The sequence below is a fragment of the Callithrix jacchus genome, chromosome 13, assembly GCF_049354715.1.
Source record: "Callithrix jacchus isolate 240 chromosome 13, calJac240_pri, whole genome shotgun sequence".
NCBI classification, from domain to species: Eukaryota; Metazoa; Chordata; class Mammalia; order Primates; family Cebidae; genus Callithrix; species Callithrix jacchus.
Window position 1 is genome coordinate 3,768,866 of NC_133514.1, and position 18,284 is coordinate 3,787,149.

General features: G+C 42.6%; 1 protein-coding gene across 2 annotated transcripts in view; it reads left to right on the top strand.

Annotated features, from left to right (window-relative positions):
- DLGAP2 (DLG associated protein 2) overlaps positions 1 to 18,284 on the top strand; it is a 923,452-nt gene that overhangs the window by 101,440 nt on the left and 803,728 nt on the right. Inside the window, exon 2 of one of the 2 annotated variants that reach the window (XM_054243655.2) lies at positions 5,322 to 5,423. The exons of the other annotated variant lie outside the window; for it this stretch is intronic. Within the exon in view, the coding sequence (XP_054099630.1) occupies positions 5,409 to 5,423 (15 nt within the window). The 5' untranslated portion in view covers positions 5,322 to 5,408. The remainder of the gene's footprint in view (positions 1 to 5,321; positions 5,424 to 18,284) is intronic. 2 annotated transcript variants of the gene reach the window in all.

The window sequence follows — 18,284 nt, forward strand, 5'->3', positions numbered from 1 at the left end:
TGTCTGCAAGGAGTCCTGTGATGTGATTTGTCTTCAAGTCTTGCAGATGTGGTTACCAGCACCTGCTCTGGCAGAGGGAGCAGGGGAATTAAGTGGACTCTTTGAGTGTCCTTGGTTGTGTTTTTTAGTGGGATGGTTTTGTGATGGTTGGCCTTCATCCAGAGGGTGGTGCTTTTAAGAGTGCATCAGCTGTGGTCCCACAGTTGGGACAGGTTTCTCAGGTGGTGGGCATGGCCATAGAGCTCCCAAGATATTATGACCTTTGTCTTCAGCTACCAGAGTGGGTAGAGAAAGACCAGCAGCTGGGGGACAGGGATAGGTGTGTCTGAGCTCAGTCTCTCATTGGCGGGGCTGACTGCAGCTACTGTGAGGGATGGGGGGATGATTCCCAGGCCAATAGAGTTATGTTCTCAGGGGGACTATGGCTGCCTCTGCTGAGTCATCGCTAGGGAAGTAGGGGAAAGCTGGCAGGGACAAACTTCACCTCACTCGCACACAGTCCACCATCCTAAAGGTTGGTCTCACCCCCACCATGCCCTACCAATAGCACTGAGTCTATTTTCAGGCAGCCAGTAACCCCCTGAGAACTTTCCCTGGACTACGAGTCTCCCCATTGAGAAAGTGCTGACTCAGTGTTTTGGCATCTCAAGGAGCCATCAGTGGTAATCCACCTCCTTCAAAGGGTGTGTGGATTCTTTCGGCTTTCCTAGTACGTTCCTGCTGTAGTTCTTGGGGCAAAAGTTTATGACGTGAGTCTCCACATGTTGCTGTGTCCATCAGAGAGGGAGCTGCAAGGTAGTTCTGCCTCCTATTTGCTGTCTTAATTCTCCCTGCTGTTTAAACAAACATGTGCAAACTTTACTGATAATAGGAAACTTATGGCAAGATTTATAAAGAAAATAAAGAGAAATTCAAGAAGATAGTGAAAAATGTGATAGAATCATAAAGTTAGAAGAAACAGAAGATCATCTGTAGAAATCTTTGCTGAGAAATTTGAAAATCAGGATGAAATGATTGGTTTTCTTGGTGACTATAAATGACATAAATTGATTCAACAAAAGTTAGAAAAATGTAATGGAGCAGTAACCATGGAAAAATTAAAAACTTTCATAGATCTCTCTTTATAAGAAGAATTGACTCAGATATTTTGTAGGTAAATTCTACACATTTTAGGAACTGACCATTTTATGTTATCTCAGACTAATCAGCATCACTTTCATTTAACGACTGAATCCAGAATTTGATAACTACCGCAGGAAATGGCTGACCTTTTTAAGAATACATAAATTTCCTACCCCAAATATTAGCCAATTGAATCTAGTTAGAGGTTAAGTATGAGCATAAGCTTTGCCTCATAAGTGCAATATTATTTTAGTAATAGTATCTCTATGTAGTAATGCATAAGGTAAACATATTAAAAACCAGAAAGCCTCGTGATTACATTAATAGATACTGTAAGACTTTTAAGCAATATAAGCAGCCACCTATGATAAAATTCTAAGTGAAATACAAATGGCAAGAAACTTTCTTGAAATGGGTAAAGGTATAATCAGACATTTAACAACAAGCACGGTCGTATGTGGAGAAATGCTGAAATACCAAGCAAAATGGCAGTGCCACAGTTATTACTATTATTTCATTTCTTTTGAAGCCTCTATTATCTTGGAAAAATATATAAGAAAAGACACTAGGAATGAAGAGGCTTATTTTCATTGGAAAATGACAGAGACTATACAAAACCTGGAAGATGGATTAGTAATGCTGAGCTTGTAGAACAAATGCTAGAGGAGTAAATGAAAATCGTTACCCGTACTGAGTATGATAATGGAGCGCCACTGTGCTTCTCTTAGTAGACAGGAACTGTCCCAGTTCAGACTTTCCCCTAACATCCTTTACTGAACAATCCTGTGAATTTGTTCTTACAGGTTAACTCCATTACCACTTAACTCCCTGATTCTTGCCTTCGTTACCAATCCAAGCAGGAAAGGTTCCCATGGAAAAACTAGGCCCGTTCTCAGAACGAATAAATCTCACAAAATATCTTGGAATGAAACAGGAATGTGTACGATTTATAGGGAAAAACAATAAAACACTTGAGAGGGACGTAAAACAAGTACTTGGGATGGAGCGGTACTTGTGTGGCTGACTTGGCACCGAAATGCGGCACTTCCTGTAAGTGGGGGTGGGGGTGTGACTTACGTAATTTCCATGGGAACTTTTTCCTCTTTGGACTGGTAATGAACGTGGGAATAGGGGAGTTGATTAAGTGGTAATGACGTTAACCTATAAGAACATTTCAGAAAATTGTTCAGTAAAGGGTGTTAAAGAAAAATCTGAACGGTGAGAGTTCTTATCTACTAAGAGAAACACACCAGAGCTGCGGGAGGTAAATCAGTCTGTAGAACAATCTCTTTTATGTAGGTGACATTTTCAAGTTAGTCTGGAAAATATGGATTAGGCAGTACATTTGTTGGGTTAATTGGTTATCCATTGGAGAAAAATTCATTTCCACCCCACAACTCAAAATTAAGTTTCAAACACGTTAAATGTGTAATCATTAAAGATAGTTACGGAAAGTCTAACAGAAAATTTAGTACAATATATATATATATATATATTTTGAGACAGAGTTTCACTTGTTACCCAGGCTGGAGTGCAATGGTGCGATCTCGGCTTACCGCAACCTCTGCCTCCTGGGTTCAAGCAATTCTCCTGCCTCAGCCTCCTGAGTAGCTGGGACTACAGGCACGCGCCACCACGCCCAGCTAATTTTTGTATTTTTAGTAGAGACAGGGTTTCGCCATGTTGACCAGGATGGTCTTGATCTCTTGACCTCATGATCCACCCGCCTCGGCCTCCCAAAGTGCTGGGATTACAGGCGTGAGCCACTGTGCCTGGCCAATGCAATATGTTTTTTAAATTGTTGAACTGGGCACAGTGGCTCACGCCTGTAATCCCAGCACTTTGGGAGGCCCAGGTGGGTGGATCACCTGAGGTCAGGTGTTGGAGACCAGCCTGGCCAATCTGGTGAAATGCCATCTTTATTAAAAATACAAAAATTACTGGATGTGGTGATGGACACCTGTAATCCCAGCTACTCAGGAGGCTGAGGCAGGAGAATTGCATGAACCTGGGAGGTGGAGGTTGCAGTGAGCAAGATTGTGCTATTGCACTCCAGCCTGGGCAACAGAGACAGACTCTGTCTCAAAAAAAAAAAAAAAAAAATTTTGTAGAATTGGGAAGATCCTTTAAATCACAGAAGCCATGAAGGAAGGAACTGACAGATTTGGATACATGCATATGAAACCCTTCTAAGCTGTTGAAAGATATCATTAATGAAGCTAACAGGTGAATGAGAAACTGAAAAAATATTTGGAATGGATAGAATAGATAAGCGTCTGACATATGTAAAGAGTTTCTTGAAAGTAATGAAAAATGTATCCCCAAAAAGAAAAAACCAAGGAACAGTTTACACAGAAATTTGTTTGCTCAGTAACCACATTAAAATATCCCCAGAGTCTAGGAAAACAGCAATAAACTATTTTTTTCCATCAGTGGTTAAAGCAAGATTGTCAATATGTGGCAGTGTAAATGGAAACCAATGTTTTGGTAGCGTTTTGGGTTAATTATGTGCATATCTTTTGACTCACTAATTCTGTCTAGAAACTTATTCTGCATAAACTCACATAATGAGAAGCATTAAAAAATGTATGCAGAATTCTTAGGAAATGGGAAAAGTGGAAATAACGCAAATGTCCAACAGTTAAAGATTTGTGGGGCTAATTGTGATTCTTCAGTGCAGGGAAAGATTTAGTCCTGTCTCTCCTGATACGGAGCGATGTTGATATATTAGTGGCAATTGGATAAGGCTCCTTGAAGAGCAGAATGTAAATTCCAGAAAGGTAGAGAGTTTGGCAGTAAGTGCCTGGAAATGAATATGCAGTTTAGGCTGACAATCACACAAAGTGTATATTAACTGGTTACAGGAAACCAACGGTTGATTTTCAGGTTGTATATTATTGTGTAATGAACATTTCCCAAATGCGCTTTCTACAATGAAAGTCAGCTAATTTTCTTACCTTATTAGAACTTTACATTTAGTAATTACATGGCATTAAGTGACTGATCATCAGATTGATGCTTGGTCAGAGATTTTGGCAATAACCAATTTTCGGCGGATAGCAGGCAATGCTCAGCAGCCCTGACCTTCAGGAAAATTCGTATAACGTGATCATAGTTTTTAAGGCACATAAAGTGTATGTAGGAGAGTGTTTTGTGATCACACCAGCTCAGCGAGAGGAACAGAGTGGCATAAGTTTCCAGTGAAACTTTATAAACCTAGTATCTCCTAAAAAAACACACTTCGTGGCCGGGCATGGTGGCTCAAGCCTGTAATCTTAGCACTTTGGGAGGCCGAGGAGGGCAGATCACAAGATCAAGAGATCGAGACCATCCTGGTCAACATGGTGAAACCCCATCTCTACTAAAAATACAAAAAATTAGCTGGGCATGGTGGCACGTGCCTGTAATCCCAGCTACTCAGGAGGCTGAGGCGGGAGAATTGCCTGAACCCAGGAGGTGGAGGTTGCGGTGAGCCGAGATCGCGCCATTGCACTCCAGCCTGGGTAACAAGAGTGAAACTCCGCCTCAAAAAAAAAAAAAAAAAACACACTTCGTTTGATTATTTCTGGCGGGTAATAATAATTTCATGCATGCATATGCAATGGAGAAAATGAGCAGGGAATTTTGTAATTTTTGAAAATGTATGTATTAGCACCTTCTTTTAAAAAACATGCTATGCTGAATTTCATCTGGGTATACAGTATTTTTGTCTCCTGGAAAGAAAATGATCAATTATTAATATTCTCTGGTACTGCTTTTTTGTTTTTTTGGAAGCTGCTTGGTTCTTTACAGAAGTGCACTGAGTTCAGAAATACCATTTTTATCATCAGATTATCTAAGAAATCATAACTCCTAATTTAAAGTATGATATTACTATTTCTCTTTGGTTCAGTATTTCAAAATGGTTAGACCTATTTTATGATCACTTTAAATCCTGCTTTAGAACGGACATAAGTTTCCACGGCCGTGCATCCTGGATCCCCGTACATAGCATGCCATTCTGTGATCTGATGGACGAACGCCTGGTGGTGATTGTTACATAGTTTCTGTGCCTACTTATTCTTGCCATGTCGCTGTTCTCAGCTGATTATTGCTTAGTCTCACTTTTTGATATATATTCCATGTTTTCTCTTCCCCATGGGGAAGTTTATTTGCCCTTTTTATCACATTTTCCCCATTTCTATCCATTCCTCACCTAGGCTTTCTCGCCATCCGAGGCTTGGCCCTAGCCCTGTGCGGCATCCCTGGCGGCTGCGAACCTCCTGCCTGTGCCCAGCCCAGCCACAATGGGGACTGCTCAGGTACAGTGTGACCTCGCTCTGGCTTCCTGTGTGTGTCTGTCCTGCGGTCCTTACCTAGGATTTGCTTACTGCCTGCTGTGATGGGTGCTGTGCCCGGGGAGGGGGTGCAGGGATGACGGGCCCGGCCGCGAGCCGGCCGCCCAGAAAGAGCCAGGCAGCAGGTGTGGTAAGGCCGGGTGGGGGTGAGTGTTCCTGGGGCAGAAGCCATAGAGGCTGCAAGCACTGCTCACAGTGTCAGCCCGATGTTTTCCTGTTCAAACAGAGCCATGTTTACAAACTTCTCATGTGCGCAGCGTTTGTTGCTCTGTTACCATTGGCAGTGGTGAGAGAACGTTGGGAAGTTTGGGAGGCCTGATAGGGTAGGAGCAGGGCCACGGCACCGCATGTGCTCCGAATGAATCCGTGCATTCACCCAGCCTAAGTGTGACTGCCAATTGTCCCCAGATACCACCAGAATGGAACTTTTCCAGTGGCAATCTGAATTATTTTCCAGAGGTTTTCAAAGAGCTTTCCTGTGGAATCCGGTGGTGAGTGGGGCTTTGTGTGTGTGGGGAAATAGGAGTGCACATCCAGAGGCCTGGGCGTAGTGACACAGGACAGCAGCATCCAGGGCTGTGGATGCCACAGTGACCACTGCCGGGGTGCTGCAGGGACTGTCCAGTGGCTGTGCCCCCCTCTGCAGCCCCCAGACCCACAAAGAGCAGATTTGAGAGAAGGGTTCTGTCAGTTTACCTGCCCCAGTGCCAGTGGGTGAAGCAAGGTCATGGAGACGGCATTTTGTGTGATTTATGGAAGGGAAGAGAGGGTTAGGTATGATCCAATCTTATTTCTTATTCCAGAAGAGCTTTGCACTGATGGAAAGGTCTGAATTTCGGGTGGGCCATGCTGCTGCCTCTGCCCTGTCACCTTCTGTTTCTTTCCTTCTTTTCCGTCTCACTTGGTGGCAGCTTCACACACCCTGGCTCAGGGTTCCAACCCTTGCTCTACCTGCTTGGTAGCCTCAGAAGGTGGTGCCAGACCAAGTTGCCCCTCACCCCAGGACCAGGCAGCTCTTGTGCTGGGGTTTCAGGAGTTCTGTGTGCAGCTTCTGAAGAGTTGTAAGCCAAGCTTGCATTTATTATTATTTTTTGATATCTGCCTTCCCCTCGGATTGGAAAGACAGTCCATAGTACACTCGTCAGCTCTCCATTGAAACTCCCTGTAAGCAGCAAGGGGCAAATGGTATTTTTCCTGTAAGTTAGTTAGGGAGCTGAATTGCAAAGTAAGACTCACTGTGGTGTGTTTACACAGAAAGTAACTTGTCGAAAACGGTATCAGGTATCCCACAGACCCTTGACCAGGCTGGGTAAAGAGGTTGCAGCCTCCACCAGCTCCAGCAGCATGGAACTCAACAGGATACCTCTCAGAGCTCCACACAGAGCCCTTCCTGGGACACGCACCCCAGCAGGGATGTTCGGGTGTCGGGATGCAGCTACGGCGCCTGCCTCCAGCTGCCAGAGATGTTGATCAAATCCTTTTTGTTGTTGATGTTTGTTTTTGTTTTGTCTTGCACTTTGGGAAGGGGTCATTCTCAGCACGGGGCGCTGTCAGAAGTGCAGGGAGGCCATTCGTGAGGCCTGGAGTCTGTGGCCTGGGTCCATCCACCTGGCTGTCCTTTCATTCTTCTGCGTGGTAACAATGGCAGCTCCCGTGAGGCACAGATATCCCTTATAGGATGGAATCCCACGTGGCTTTATACCAGAGGGGAAGCTGCAGTCTCATTCGTCATGTCCTGTAATTCCTAAAGGGTACTGGGATGAGGTTCCTTCTTCCTTCTTTCTTCCTCTTCCTCCTCTTTCTTCATCCTTCTTTCTTATTCTTTTGTCCATCTGTCACTCAGGCTGGAGTGCAGCGTGCTGTCGTGGCTCACCGCAGCCTCAACCTCCTGGGCTTAGGTGATCCTCCCACCTCAGCCCCCTGAATAGCTGGGCCTGCAAGTGTTTTCCACCATGCCCTGCTCATATTTGTAGTTTTTGTAGAGATGGGATTTTGCCATGTTGCCCAGGCTGGTCTTGAACTCCTGGGTTCAGGCAATCTCTTTGCCTCGGCTCCCACAGTGCTGGGATTGCAGGCGTGCCTGGGCACATGCCTTCTTTCTCTGGTTCAGCACAGCCCATCTTGATTGAGATGCTGCCAAGGTTCCCCGCAGGAATGGGGGTGCGCGTTGGCTTAGTTTTCTTATATAAATATCTACACGACACAGCAGTGCTACAGGAAGCTTTTGTGGGTTGAGGACCCAGTGTTCATGACTCCTGTCCCCACCCTCATGTGTGTTCCCCTTGTCCTGGCCCCATTCCTGGCTCCGAGCCTTTCCCTCTGGTGAAGATGAGTGTTGACCTCCTGTGGTTCTGCCTGTGTGTGGTCACTGGTCACTGCCATCTGCTGCAGGCTTTGTCTGGTAGGTGTGGTAGTGCAGCTATTCCGGGACCCTGGGGCCAGACACGCCGGCCTCATCAGCAGCAGAGGCTCTCCTGCACCTGGGGATGTGGTCACACCTGCTTCCTTTCTGCTCACTGGTCTAGTGGCACAGGCAGCTCAGCATCCAGCCGCAACTCACTGGAGCACCCTGCGTGTCCCCTGGCACCTTACTCCCAGAGGGCAATGGAAGCTGCAGGGCATCAGGGACAGGAAACAGATATTTTGAGAGGGACCTCCCCACCTCCATGGTGGTCTCTGGAGCGAGGTCTTCCAGCGGCAGGACAAGCTGCACCCTGTGTTGGGTCAAGGTACAAGTCAGATACCAACTATATCCTGCAGGAGCCGGCTTGAGGAAACCCCCCTAAACCCACTGCAAACCCAGCCAGCGGAGGGCTCCTCTGCCCTCACAGTCCACAAAATGAGCCCACAGAACCATCTTCATGGCCATCAGGACAGACACGTGCCCTGGACGCCTGAGACCCACGTGCCTGTGGTTCAGCCACACAGCAGCTGAATGAGGCTTTTCTGTTAGATTCTACCTTGGGAGGGTGGAGTTTTCCATGGGAAACTGTATACCTTTAGGAGACCCGGCACCACAGTTGGCATTTGGGATTAGAGAGTTCTCTGTTGTGGGTTATCCTGAGCATGGAGGCCATTCCACAGCAGCTGGCCTCTGCCCAGAGACAGCCACACCTCCCTCAAGCAGTGAGTGCCAGGCAGGCTTCAGCACCGCCAAGTCCTGTGGGCAGAACATCCCCCACTCACTGAGAAATGGTAAGTCTCAACATTGTTAGCACAGAGTTCATCGTTTTCCCTTATTATCTGTGATGAATCATCTCCCACATTCCAGATGTTGCTGATTTGCTTTTCTTCCTCTTCAGTCTGAGGTTTATCCATTTTATTGATTTCATCAATGAACCACGTTTTGGTTTCCTTGTTTTTCTTTTTAGTATTTAATTTTTGTGGGTACATTTAACTTTTGTCGGTGTACGTATTTGTGGGGTACTTGGGATATTCTGATACTGGCATGCAATTCATAATAATCACATAGGGATAACAAAGGTATCTGTCATCTCAAGCACTTATCCTGTGATATGAACAATCCAGTTACTTAAAATGTACAGTAAATTATCGTCGACTGCAGTTGCCCTGTTATGCTCTCAGACATGTTTCATTCATTCTATGTTTTGTACATGTTAACCAGCCCCTCTTAACCCCCACTACCCTGGTAACCATCCTTCTATTCTCTGACTCCATGAGTTCAGTGTTTTAATTTTTACTCCCACAAATAATTGAGAACATGCTGTGTTTATTTCTGTGCCCAGCTTACTTCACTTAACATAATGAACTCCAGTTCCATCCGTGTTGTTCAAATGACAGGATCTCATTCTTTTTTATGGCTGCATAGTACTCCACTGTGTATGTGCACCACATTTTCTTTATCCATTCGTCTGTGGATGGACACTTAGGTTGATTCCAGATCTTGGCTGTTGGAAGCAGAGCTTCAGGAAACATGGGTGTGCAGACACCTCTTCAGTGTCCTGGTTTCCTTCCTTTTGGCTTTATTGATTTTCATTGCTGTGTTTATATTCCCAGCTTTCCTCCTGTCTGTCCTGGTCTTTATGATTTCCGTTCTTTCATTCACTTTGATTTTAATTTGCTCTTGTTCTTCAGGTTTTTTAAAGGTTAAAGCTGAAGTCAGTGATGTGAGACTTTTCTCCTACAGGCATTTAGTGTTACAGAATTTCCCTGTGAATTTTCGCTTTTTTGGGTGCTGCTTATTTTTGTGTTTTTGTAACATTCTTGGGAAGTAGTTAAGTTTTGATGGGCAGAATTAGCCAGGAGCCCTGCCATCTGCCTGTGCCCACTGTCTGGTGGCTTGAGGGGTCCGCGCCCCCTCTCGCAGCCCTCTCTACCCTTCCAGGCTTCACTCAGTCATGGTGACTAATCTCTTCTGCTGCTCAAGGGACATCAGTGCTGTGTTTCATTAGTGGCCTTCATGCTCCTGTTTCCCAGCTATGTTTGGGATTTCTTCTTAGGCCTCAGTCATTTATGTGGATTTGAGGAAGGAGAGAGAAGCTTATGGGTGTCCTTACTTCCCATCCTAACTCCAGCCTTTCTCATGAATGTTTTCATAGAAACATCCAGTCTTTCCATTCTCTCTCACTAGGGGAGGTGTTTCAGAACCAGGGAGGGCTTGCCCATACTCACAGGGGGTGGACACTGTTTCCCTTATGGCAATGGTTTTCAAATGGGGGCAGTTTTTCCCCTGGGGACATTTGGTAATGTGGGGAGACATTTTTGTTCACAGAGCTGGAGGGTGTTACCTTTGGCATCCCACAGCTCATGGTCATGGATGCCACTGAGCAGCCTACGGTGCCTGGGTGGCCTCATAGCCGAGATCAAAATGTTGAGGACTTCATTTTTATTACCTAACCTGTAAAACTTAGGTGTCTTCTGGAGTGTGAATAAGAAAGATAAGGAGATAATATAACCTTAGGGTAGAACTGTTTGTCTTCATGCCAGGATTTTTCATGGGTGTTCTTAGGGCATTGACTGGGAGCAGATTTGCCTGAAAACTCATTTAGATGGAGTGTTTTTAAAATACATATTTGCACTTTCAGGAATAACCTACTGAACTTATTCAAATGGTTACTTCAATGATGTGATGGTTCAGTGTAAGTAATTGCTTGTATATCCCTTACTTTGGTAATTATTGAAATTGCAGTCTTCACGCAGAACTTAGAAGAGTATTTACATTTCTTTCTTTTATTTTAATAGAGATATTTTTTATTCTACTTTAAGTTCTGGGGTACATGTGCAAAACTTGCAGGATTGTTGCATAGGTACACACATGCCATGGTGGTTTGCTGCCTCCATCCCCCTGTCACTGACATCAGGCATTTCTCCCAATGTTATCCCTCCCCAACCTGCCCACCCCTGCCATCTCTCCCCCAGCCACCTACCTCCCAACAGACCCCAGTGTGTGATATTCACCTCCTCTGTTAATGTGTTCCTATTGTTCACCCACCAGCAGTGTAAAAGCATTCTTACTTCTCCACATCCTCTCCAGCATCTGTTGTCTCCAGATTTTTTAATGATCACCATTCTAACTGCTGAGAGATGGTATCTGTGTGGTTTTGATTTGCATTTCTCTAATGAGCGGTGATGATGAGCACTTTTCCATATGTTTGTTGGCCGCATAAATGTCTTCTTTTGAAAAGTGTCTGTTCATATACTTTGCTCACTTTTTGATGGGACTGTTTGTTTTTTCTTGTAAATCTACTTTAGTTCTTTGTAGATTCTGGATATTAGCCCTTTGTCAGATGGGTAGCTTGCAGAAATTTTTTTTCCATTCTGTTGGTTGCCAGGTCACTCTAATGATAGTTTCTTTTGTGGTGCAGAAGCTCTTAAGTTTAATTAGATCCTTTTTGTCTATTTTGGCTTTTGTTGCCAATGCTTTTGGTGTTTTAGTCATGAAGTCCTTGCATATACCTATGTCCTGAATGGTGCTGCCTAGGTTTTCTTCCAGAGTTTTTATGGTGTTAAGTCTTCTTATGCTAAATCTTTAACCCATCTGGAGTTAATTTTAGTGTAAGGTACAAGGAAGGGGTCCAGGTTCAGCTTTCTGCACATGGCTAGCCAGTTTTCCCAACACCATTTATTAAATGGAATCCTTTCTCCATTGCTTGTTTTTGTCAGGTTTGTCTAAGATCAGATGGTTGTAGACATGTGGCATTACTTCTGAGACCCCGTTCTGTTCCATTGGTCTATATCTCTGTTTTGGTACCAGTACCATGCTGTTTTGATTACTGTAGCCTTGTAGTATAGTTTGAAATCAGATAGTGTGATATCTCCAGCTTTGTTCTTTTTGCTTAGGATTGCCCTGGCTATGTGGGCTTTTTCTGGGGGTTCCATATGAAGTTTAAGGTGTTTTTTTTCAGTCTGTGAAGAAGGTCAATGGTAGCTTGATGGGGATAGCATTGAATCTATAAATTATTTTGGGCAGTATGGCCATTTTCATGATACTGATTCTTCCTAACCATCAGCATGGGATGTTTTTCCATCCATTTGTGTCCTCTCTTATTTCCTTGAGCAGTGGTTTGTAGTTCTCCTTGAAGGGGTCCTTCATGTCTTCTGTTAGTTGTATTCCTAGGTATTTTATTCTCTTTGTAGCAATTGTGAATGGGAGTCCACTCATGATTTAGCTCTCTGCTTGTCTGTTATTGGTATATAGGAGTGCTTGTGATTTTTGCACATTGATTGTGTATCTTGAGACTTTGCTGAAGTTGCTTATCATCTTAAGGAGATTTTGGGCTGAGATGATGGGGTCTTTAAATATACAGTCATGTCATCTGCAAATAGAGACAGTTTGACTTCCTCCTTCCTATTTGAATACCCTGTATTTCTTTTTCTTGCCTGATTGCTCTGGTTAGAACTTCCAATACTATGTTGAAAAGGAGTGGTGAGAGAGGGCATCCTTGTCTAGTGCCTGATTTCAAAGGGAATTCTTCCACCTTTTGCCCATTCAGTATATTGGCTGTAGATTTGTCATATATAGCTTTTATCATTTTATGATATGTTCTGTCAATACCTAGTTTATTGAGAGTTTTTAGCATGAAGCGCTGTTGAATTTTGTCACAGGCCTTCTCTGCATCTATTGTGATGATTATGTGGTTTTTGTCTTTGGTTCTGTTTATGTGGTGGATTATGTTTATAGATTTGCATATGTTGAACCAGCCTTGCATCCCCGGAATGAAGCCTACATGATCATGATGGATAATCTTTTTGATGTGCTATTGCATTCAGTTTGCCAGTATTTTAGTGAAGATTTTTGTGTCAATGTTCATCACGGATATTGGCCTGAAGTTTTCTTTTTTAGTTGTGTCTCTGCCAGGTTTTGGTATCAGGATGATGTTGGTCTCATAAAATGAGTTAGGGAGGATTCTCTCTTTTTGTATTGTTTGGAATAGTTTCATTAGAAATGATATCAACTCCTCTTTGTGCATCTGGTAGAATTTGGTTGTGAACCCATTTGGTCCTGTACTTTTTTTGGTTGATAGGCTATTAATTTCTGCCTCAACTTCAGACTTTGTTATTGGTCTATTCAGGGATTCAACTTCTTCTGGGTTTAGTCTTGGGAGGAAGGAAGTGTCCAAGAATTTATCCATTTCTTCTAGACTTACTGGTCTATGTGCATAGAGTTGTTTGTAGTAATCTCTGATGGTAGTTTGTATTTCTTTAGAATTGGTGGTAATATCTCCATTATCATTTTTTTATTACGTCTATTCAATTCTTCTCTCTTTTCTTTTTAATGAGTCTGGCTAGTGGTTTATTTTGTTGACCTTTTTAAAAAACCAGTTCCTTGATTCATTGATTTTTTGAAGGGTTTTCTTCTGTGTTTCTATTTCCTTCAGTTTTACTCTGATCTTAGTTATTTCTTGTCTTCTGTAACATTTAAATTTATTTGATCTTGCTCCTCTAGCTCTTTCAATTTTGATGATAGGGTGTCAATTTTAGATCTTTCCTGACTTCTCGTATGGTCATTTAGTGCTGTTAATTTCTCTCTAGACACTGCTTTAAATATGTCCCAGAGATTCTGGGACATTGTATCTTCGTTATCACTGGCTGTGAAGAGCATCTTTATTTCTGCCTTCGTTTCATTGTTTATCCAGTTGAGGGGCAGGTTGTTAAGTTTCCATGTAGTTGTGCAGTTTTGAGTGACTTTCTTAATCCTGAGTTCCAACTTGATTACATTGTGGTCTGAGAGAGTGGTTGTTATGATTTCCATTCTTTTGCATGTGCTGAGGAGTGATTTACTTCCAATTATGTGATCAATTTTAGAGTAAGTGCAATGTGGTGCTGAAAAGAATGTGTATTCTGTGGTTTGGGATGGAGAGTTCTGTAGATGTCTATTCGGTCCACCTGGTCTGGATCTGTGTTCAAATCCTGGATATCCTTGTTAATTTCCTATCTTGTTGATCTGTTTAATATTGACAGCAGAGTGTTAAGGTCTTCCATTATTATTGTGTGAGAGTATAAGTCTCTGTAGGTTGTTAAGAACTTGCTTTATGTATCTGGGTGCTCCTGTATTGGGTGCATATATAAGATAGTTATTTCTTTTCATTGCATTGATCCTTTTACCATTATGTAATGCCCTTCTTCATCTCTTTTAATCTTTGTTGTTTAAAGTTCATTTTATCAGAGACTAGGATTGCAACCCCTGCTGCTTTTCGCTCTCCATTTGCTTGATAAATCTTCTTCTATTCCTTTATATCGAGTCTATGTGTGTCTTTCCACATGAGATGGGTCTCCTGAATACAGCAGGAGACCAATGGGTCTTGACTGTCTATCCAATTTGTCAGTCTGTGTTTTTTGATTGGACATTTAGACCATTTACATTTAAGGTTAATATTGTTATGTGTAAATTTGATCCTGCCATTTTGATACTAGCTGGTTCTTGCCTGTTAGTTGGTGCAGTTTTTTTCATTGTGTGGATGGTCTTTACCATTTGGTACATTTTTGCAGTGGTGGGTACTGGTTATTTCTTTCCACGTTTAGTGCTTCCTTCAGGAGCTCTTGTAAGGCAGGCCTGGTGGTGATGAAATCTCTCAGCAGTTGATTGTCTGTAAAGGATTTTATTTCTACTTCACTTATGAAGCTCTGTTTGGCTGGAAATGAAATTCTGGGTTGAAAGTTCTTTTCTGTAAGGATGTTGAATGTTGGCCCCCACTCACTTCTGACTTGTAGGGTTTCTGCTGAGAGATCCACTCTGAGTCTGATGGGCTTCTCTTTGTGGATAACCTGACCTTTCTCTCTGGCTGCGCTTAGCATTTCTTCCTTCATTTTAACCCTGGTGAATCTGACTATTATGTGCCTTGGGGTTGCTCTTCTTGAGGAATATCTTTGTGGTGTTCTCTGTATTTCCCGGATTTAAATGTTTTTCCTCTGGTAGCTTCATCTCAGAAGGGTACCCACTAGATGCCAGCCAGAGCTCTCCTGTATGAGGCATCTTTTTGGTTATATAGGGGACAGGGAGCTGCTTGCAGAGGCATTCTGTCCCTTATTGGAGCTCAAGTGCTGTGTTGGGAGCTCTGTTGCTCCCTTTGGAGCTGCTGGGCAGGTACGTTTACATCTGCTGCAGCAGAACTCACCATTGCCCCTTTTCCCGGGTGCTCTGTCCCAACATGGGAGGGTTTCATTTATAAGTCCCTGATATGCTGCTTTTTTTCAGATATGCCCTGCCCAGCAAGGAGGGAGTCTAATCACAGTCTGCCTGCAGGGGCACTGCTGAGCTGCCACGGGCTCATTCCAGCTGCTGTGTAATCTTCCTCTGGCTTTTTTTTTTTTTTTTAACACATGTAAGCTTAGAACTGCCTCAGCAATGGTGGACACCCTTCCTCCAACCAAGCTCGATCATTTTGAGGGTTAAGCTCAAACCCATGTACTGGCTATGAAACTCTGAAGACAGAGCGTTTCAGTTTGCTGGTCTTTGTAAAGGGTGGGACCCCCCAGGCTATATCACTTGGCTCCCTGCCTTCAGCTCTGCCTCTTTCTGGGGAGCAGAAAGCTCAGTCTTGCAGGCACTCCAGGCACCAGCCAAAACGGCCACCTAGATTCGCGCTGCCAACCCACAGGCGCTGGCCGCTCAGATCTGTGCTGGTAACTCATGGTGCTTGTGGGCCCAGCGGGGATCTCCTGGTCTGTGGGTTGTAAAGACCAAGGGAGGAGCGTAGTCTCTGAACTGGTGTGCTGGAGGGGAAACATTCCCTATGGCCTTTGTTGGGTAGGAGGGGAGTCCTCTGGCCAGTTGCACTTCCTGGGTGAGGCAGCGCCCTGCCCTGGCTTGGTTTGCCCTTCTTGGGCTACACCCACTGTCCAGCCAGTCCCATTGAGATGAACCTGGTACCTCAGTTGTAAATGCAGAGCTCACTCACCTTCTGCATTGCCTTTGCTGGGACCTGTGCTCGGGAACTCTTCCTATTCAGCCATCTTGGCAGAAGTGGGTATTTACATTTTTATTGTGCTTAGACAAGCATTAGAATAACTGCATTTTGATACTTTGTCTCATTTGAAATACGACAAATCATAGCATGAATTCTTAGCATTAGTTCTGGGTCAACCCACAATAATCGTGAATGTAGAAATCTAATTTATTTTGCAAAAGAAAACTCTCTTTCCTCAAGGTAACTGAATAGATATGTGATGCACAGAGACAAAGACTGTGGAAAAAGGAACTAAGTAGGACACATTTATTTTCTAAGTTTCTGTATGTAATGGATTTGTGTGCCAAGAAGCAACTCTGTATTAAAACATACTATTTTTCATTTCTACTGGATAAGGAATCACTGGCTTTTAGTTAAGAGTTTGGGAATGACTTCTAATTTATTTGAGTGTGTTTAGCTTTGACAAGCCTACTTTAAAAAAAAAATTAAACCCCTGAGACTAACTTGATTTCACTGTTTATGAGGCTAGATCAGGGACATCATAGTACTCTCTTCCATTTCTCTGGCAAGAACACCATGAGATCCCTGATATTGCCTGTTATATTGGTGAAGAATCCAGTTTCTAACATGACAAAATAAAGTGGAGGCAGAATGTGTAAAAATAATCAATATTTGCCCGGCTGTTGGAAACTGGGTTCTGGTTCAGGTTCATCGGTATCTCTTTTTTGACCCTGATGACATTTGTTCCCCCTGTCCCAGTTCATCACCCACGAAGGTGACAAGCTTTGACCAAATGCCACAAAGTCTCTTTGTTTCTCAAGGAAAGAGAACACTTGTCTTATTATAAGGCCTTCTTGGTATGGGATGATGAATACCCATCATGTTTGTTTATAAGTAAAGAATTCTAAGTCTTTTAGTTTAACAAGTTAGGAAATAAATTATTATTTAAAATTAAGTGGATATGTTAATTGTAAAGAGGACCTTCTGTCTATCTAGTTCAGAGATTTACTTGTAGAAATTGTGAAAATTATAATTATAAATTGTTTTAAGCTATTTCTTTTTTCAAACTATATAAGCAGTATGTCTGGCCATAGAAAAATTAACATAAACAAAATGGAGACAGGTTGAAAGATTCAGAAATGGTTGTTATGGACATTTTAGTTTACTTTCCATATTTTCTGTATTCTTATTCACATATAAGTTCACAGTTTATATTGATAAAAATGGATACATTGTGCCTAATAACTGCAATATATTATGGTACTTTCCTTATCAATCAAATATTCAAAATGTGTTCATAGCTCTGAGGTCCCCCATTACACGGGCACACCTCAGATTATGTGGCAGTCTCTCATTATTGACAACAATGTTCAATTCTGCAGTGACATAAATAATGCTTGGGTAAATTACCTCTGTTTGGATACTTAATTATTTCCTTAGAATAATAGTTCTTTGGACTTAAAATATTTAAAGGAGATTCATTCTATGTGTTAATATAGTTTCCAGGCAATTGTACCTATTTGCCCTCTCACCAATATTGTACACCTAAGATTTGCTTTTTATTTATTTAATTTTTAAGTTATAATTTTTGTGGGCACATAGTAGGTATATATGTTTATGGGGTACCTGAGATATTTTGATGCAGGCATGCAATGGGTAATAATCACATCAGGGTCACTTGGGGTTTCCATCCCCTCAGGTGTTTATCCTTTGTGTTACAAACTATCCAGTTATACTCTTCGATATTTTTTAATGTACAATGAAATTATTAAACTATAGTCACTCCTGTTGTGTTATCAAATATTGGACCTTGTTCATTCTTTCTACTTTTTTGGACGCATAAACTATCCCCACTTTCCCCCAAGCCCCATGACCCTTCCCAGCCTCAGGGTCATCATTCTCCTCTCTATCTCCATGAGTTCAGTTGTTTTAATTTTGAACATTTGCTTTTTAAATTTTTGGTATAGTTCCTGGTTTGGCAGATGATACATAATGTGCGCTGCTATTAAGTTACTCGTGCTGTTGAGTATGTTTCTTCCTTGTTTTCCTTATTTTTTTGGGGGGTGCATGCATTGCATGGTCTGTTTTCTCATTTCAGTATTATTAGGATGTTTATTTTATTCTTTTGAAATCAAAACAAGGTATTCAACCTTTTTCGTATATTTACAATTCAAGTATTTTTGTTTCTTAGAGTACCATTTGAGTTACTTTGTTTTACATGTAAGAAGTAAAATTTCTGACTTTGGTGCCTTACTTTGCCAACAAACCTATTTACACATTCAGCTGTCACATTTTTTTTGAGATGAAGTCTTGTTCCATCACTCAGGCTGAAGTGCTGTAGTGCAGTCTCAGCTCACTGCAACTTCTGCTTCTTGGGTTCAAGCGATTCTCCTGCCTCAGCCTTTCAAGTAGCCAGGATTACATCTGTGAACCACCACACTTGGCTATTTTTTGTGTG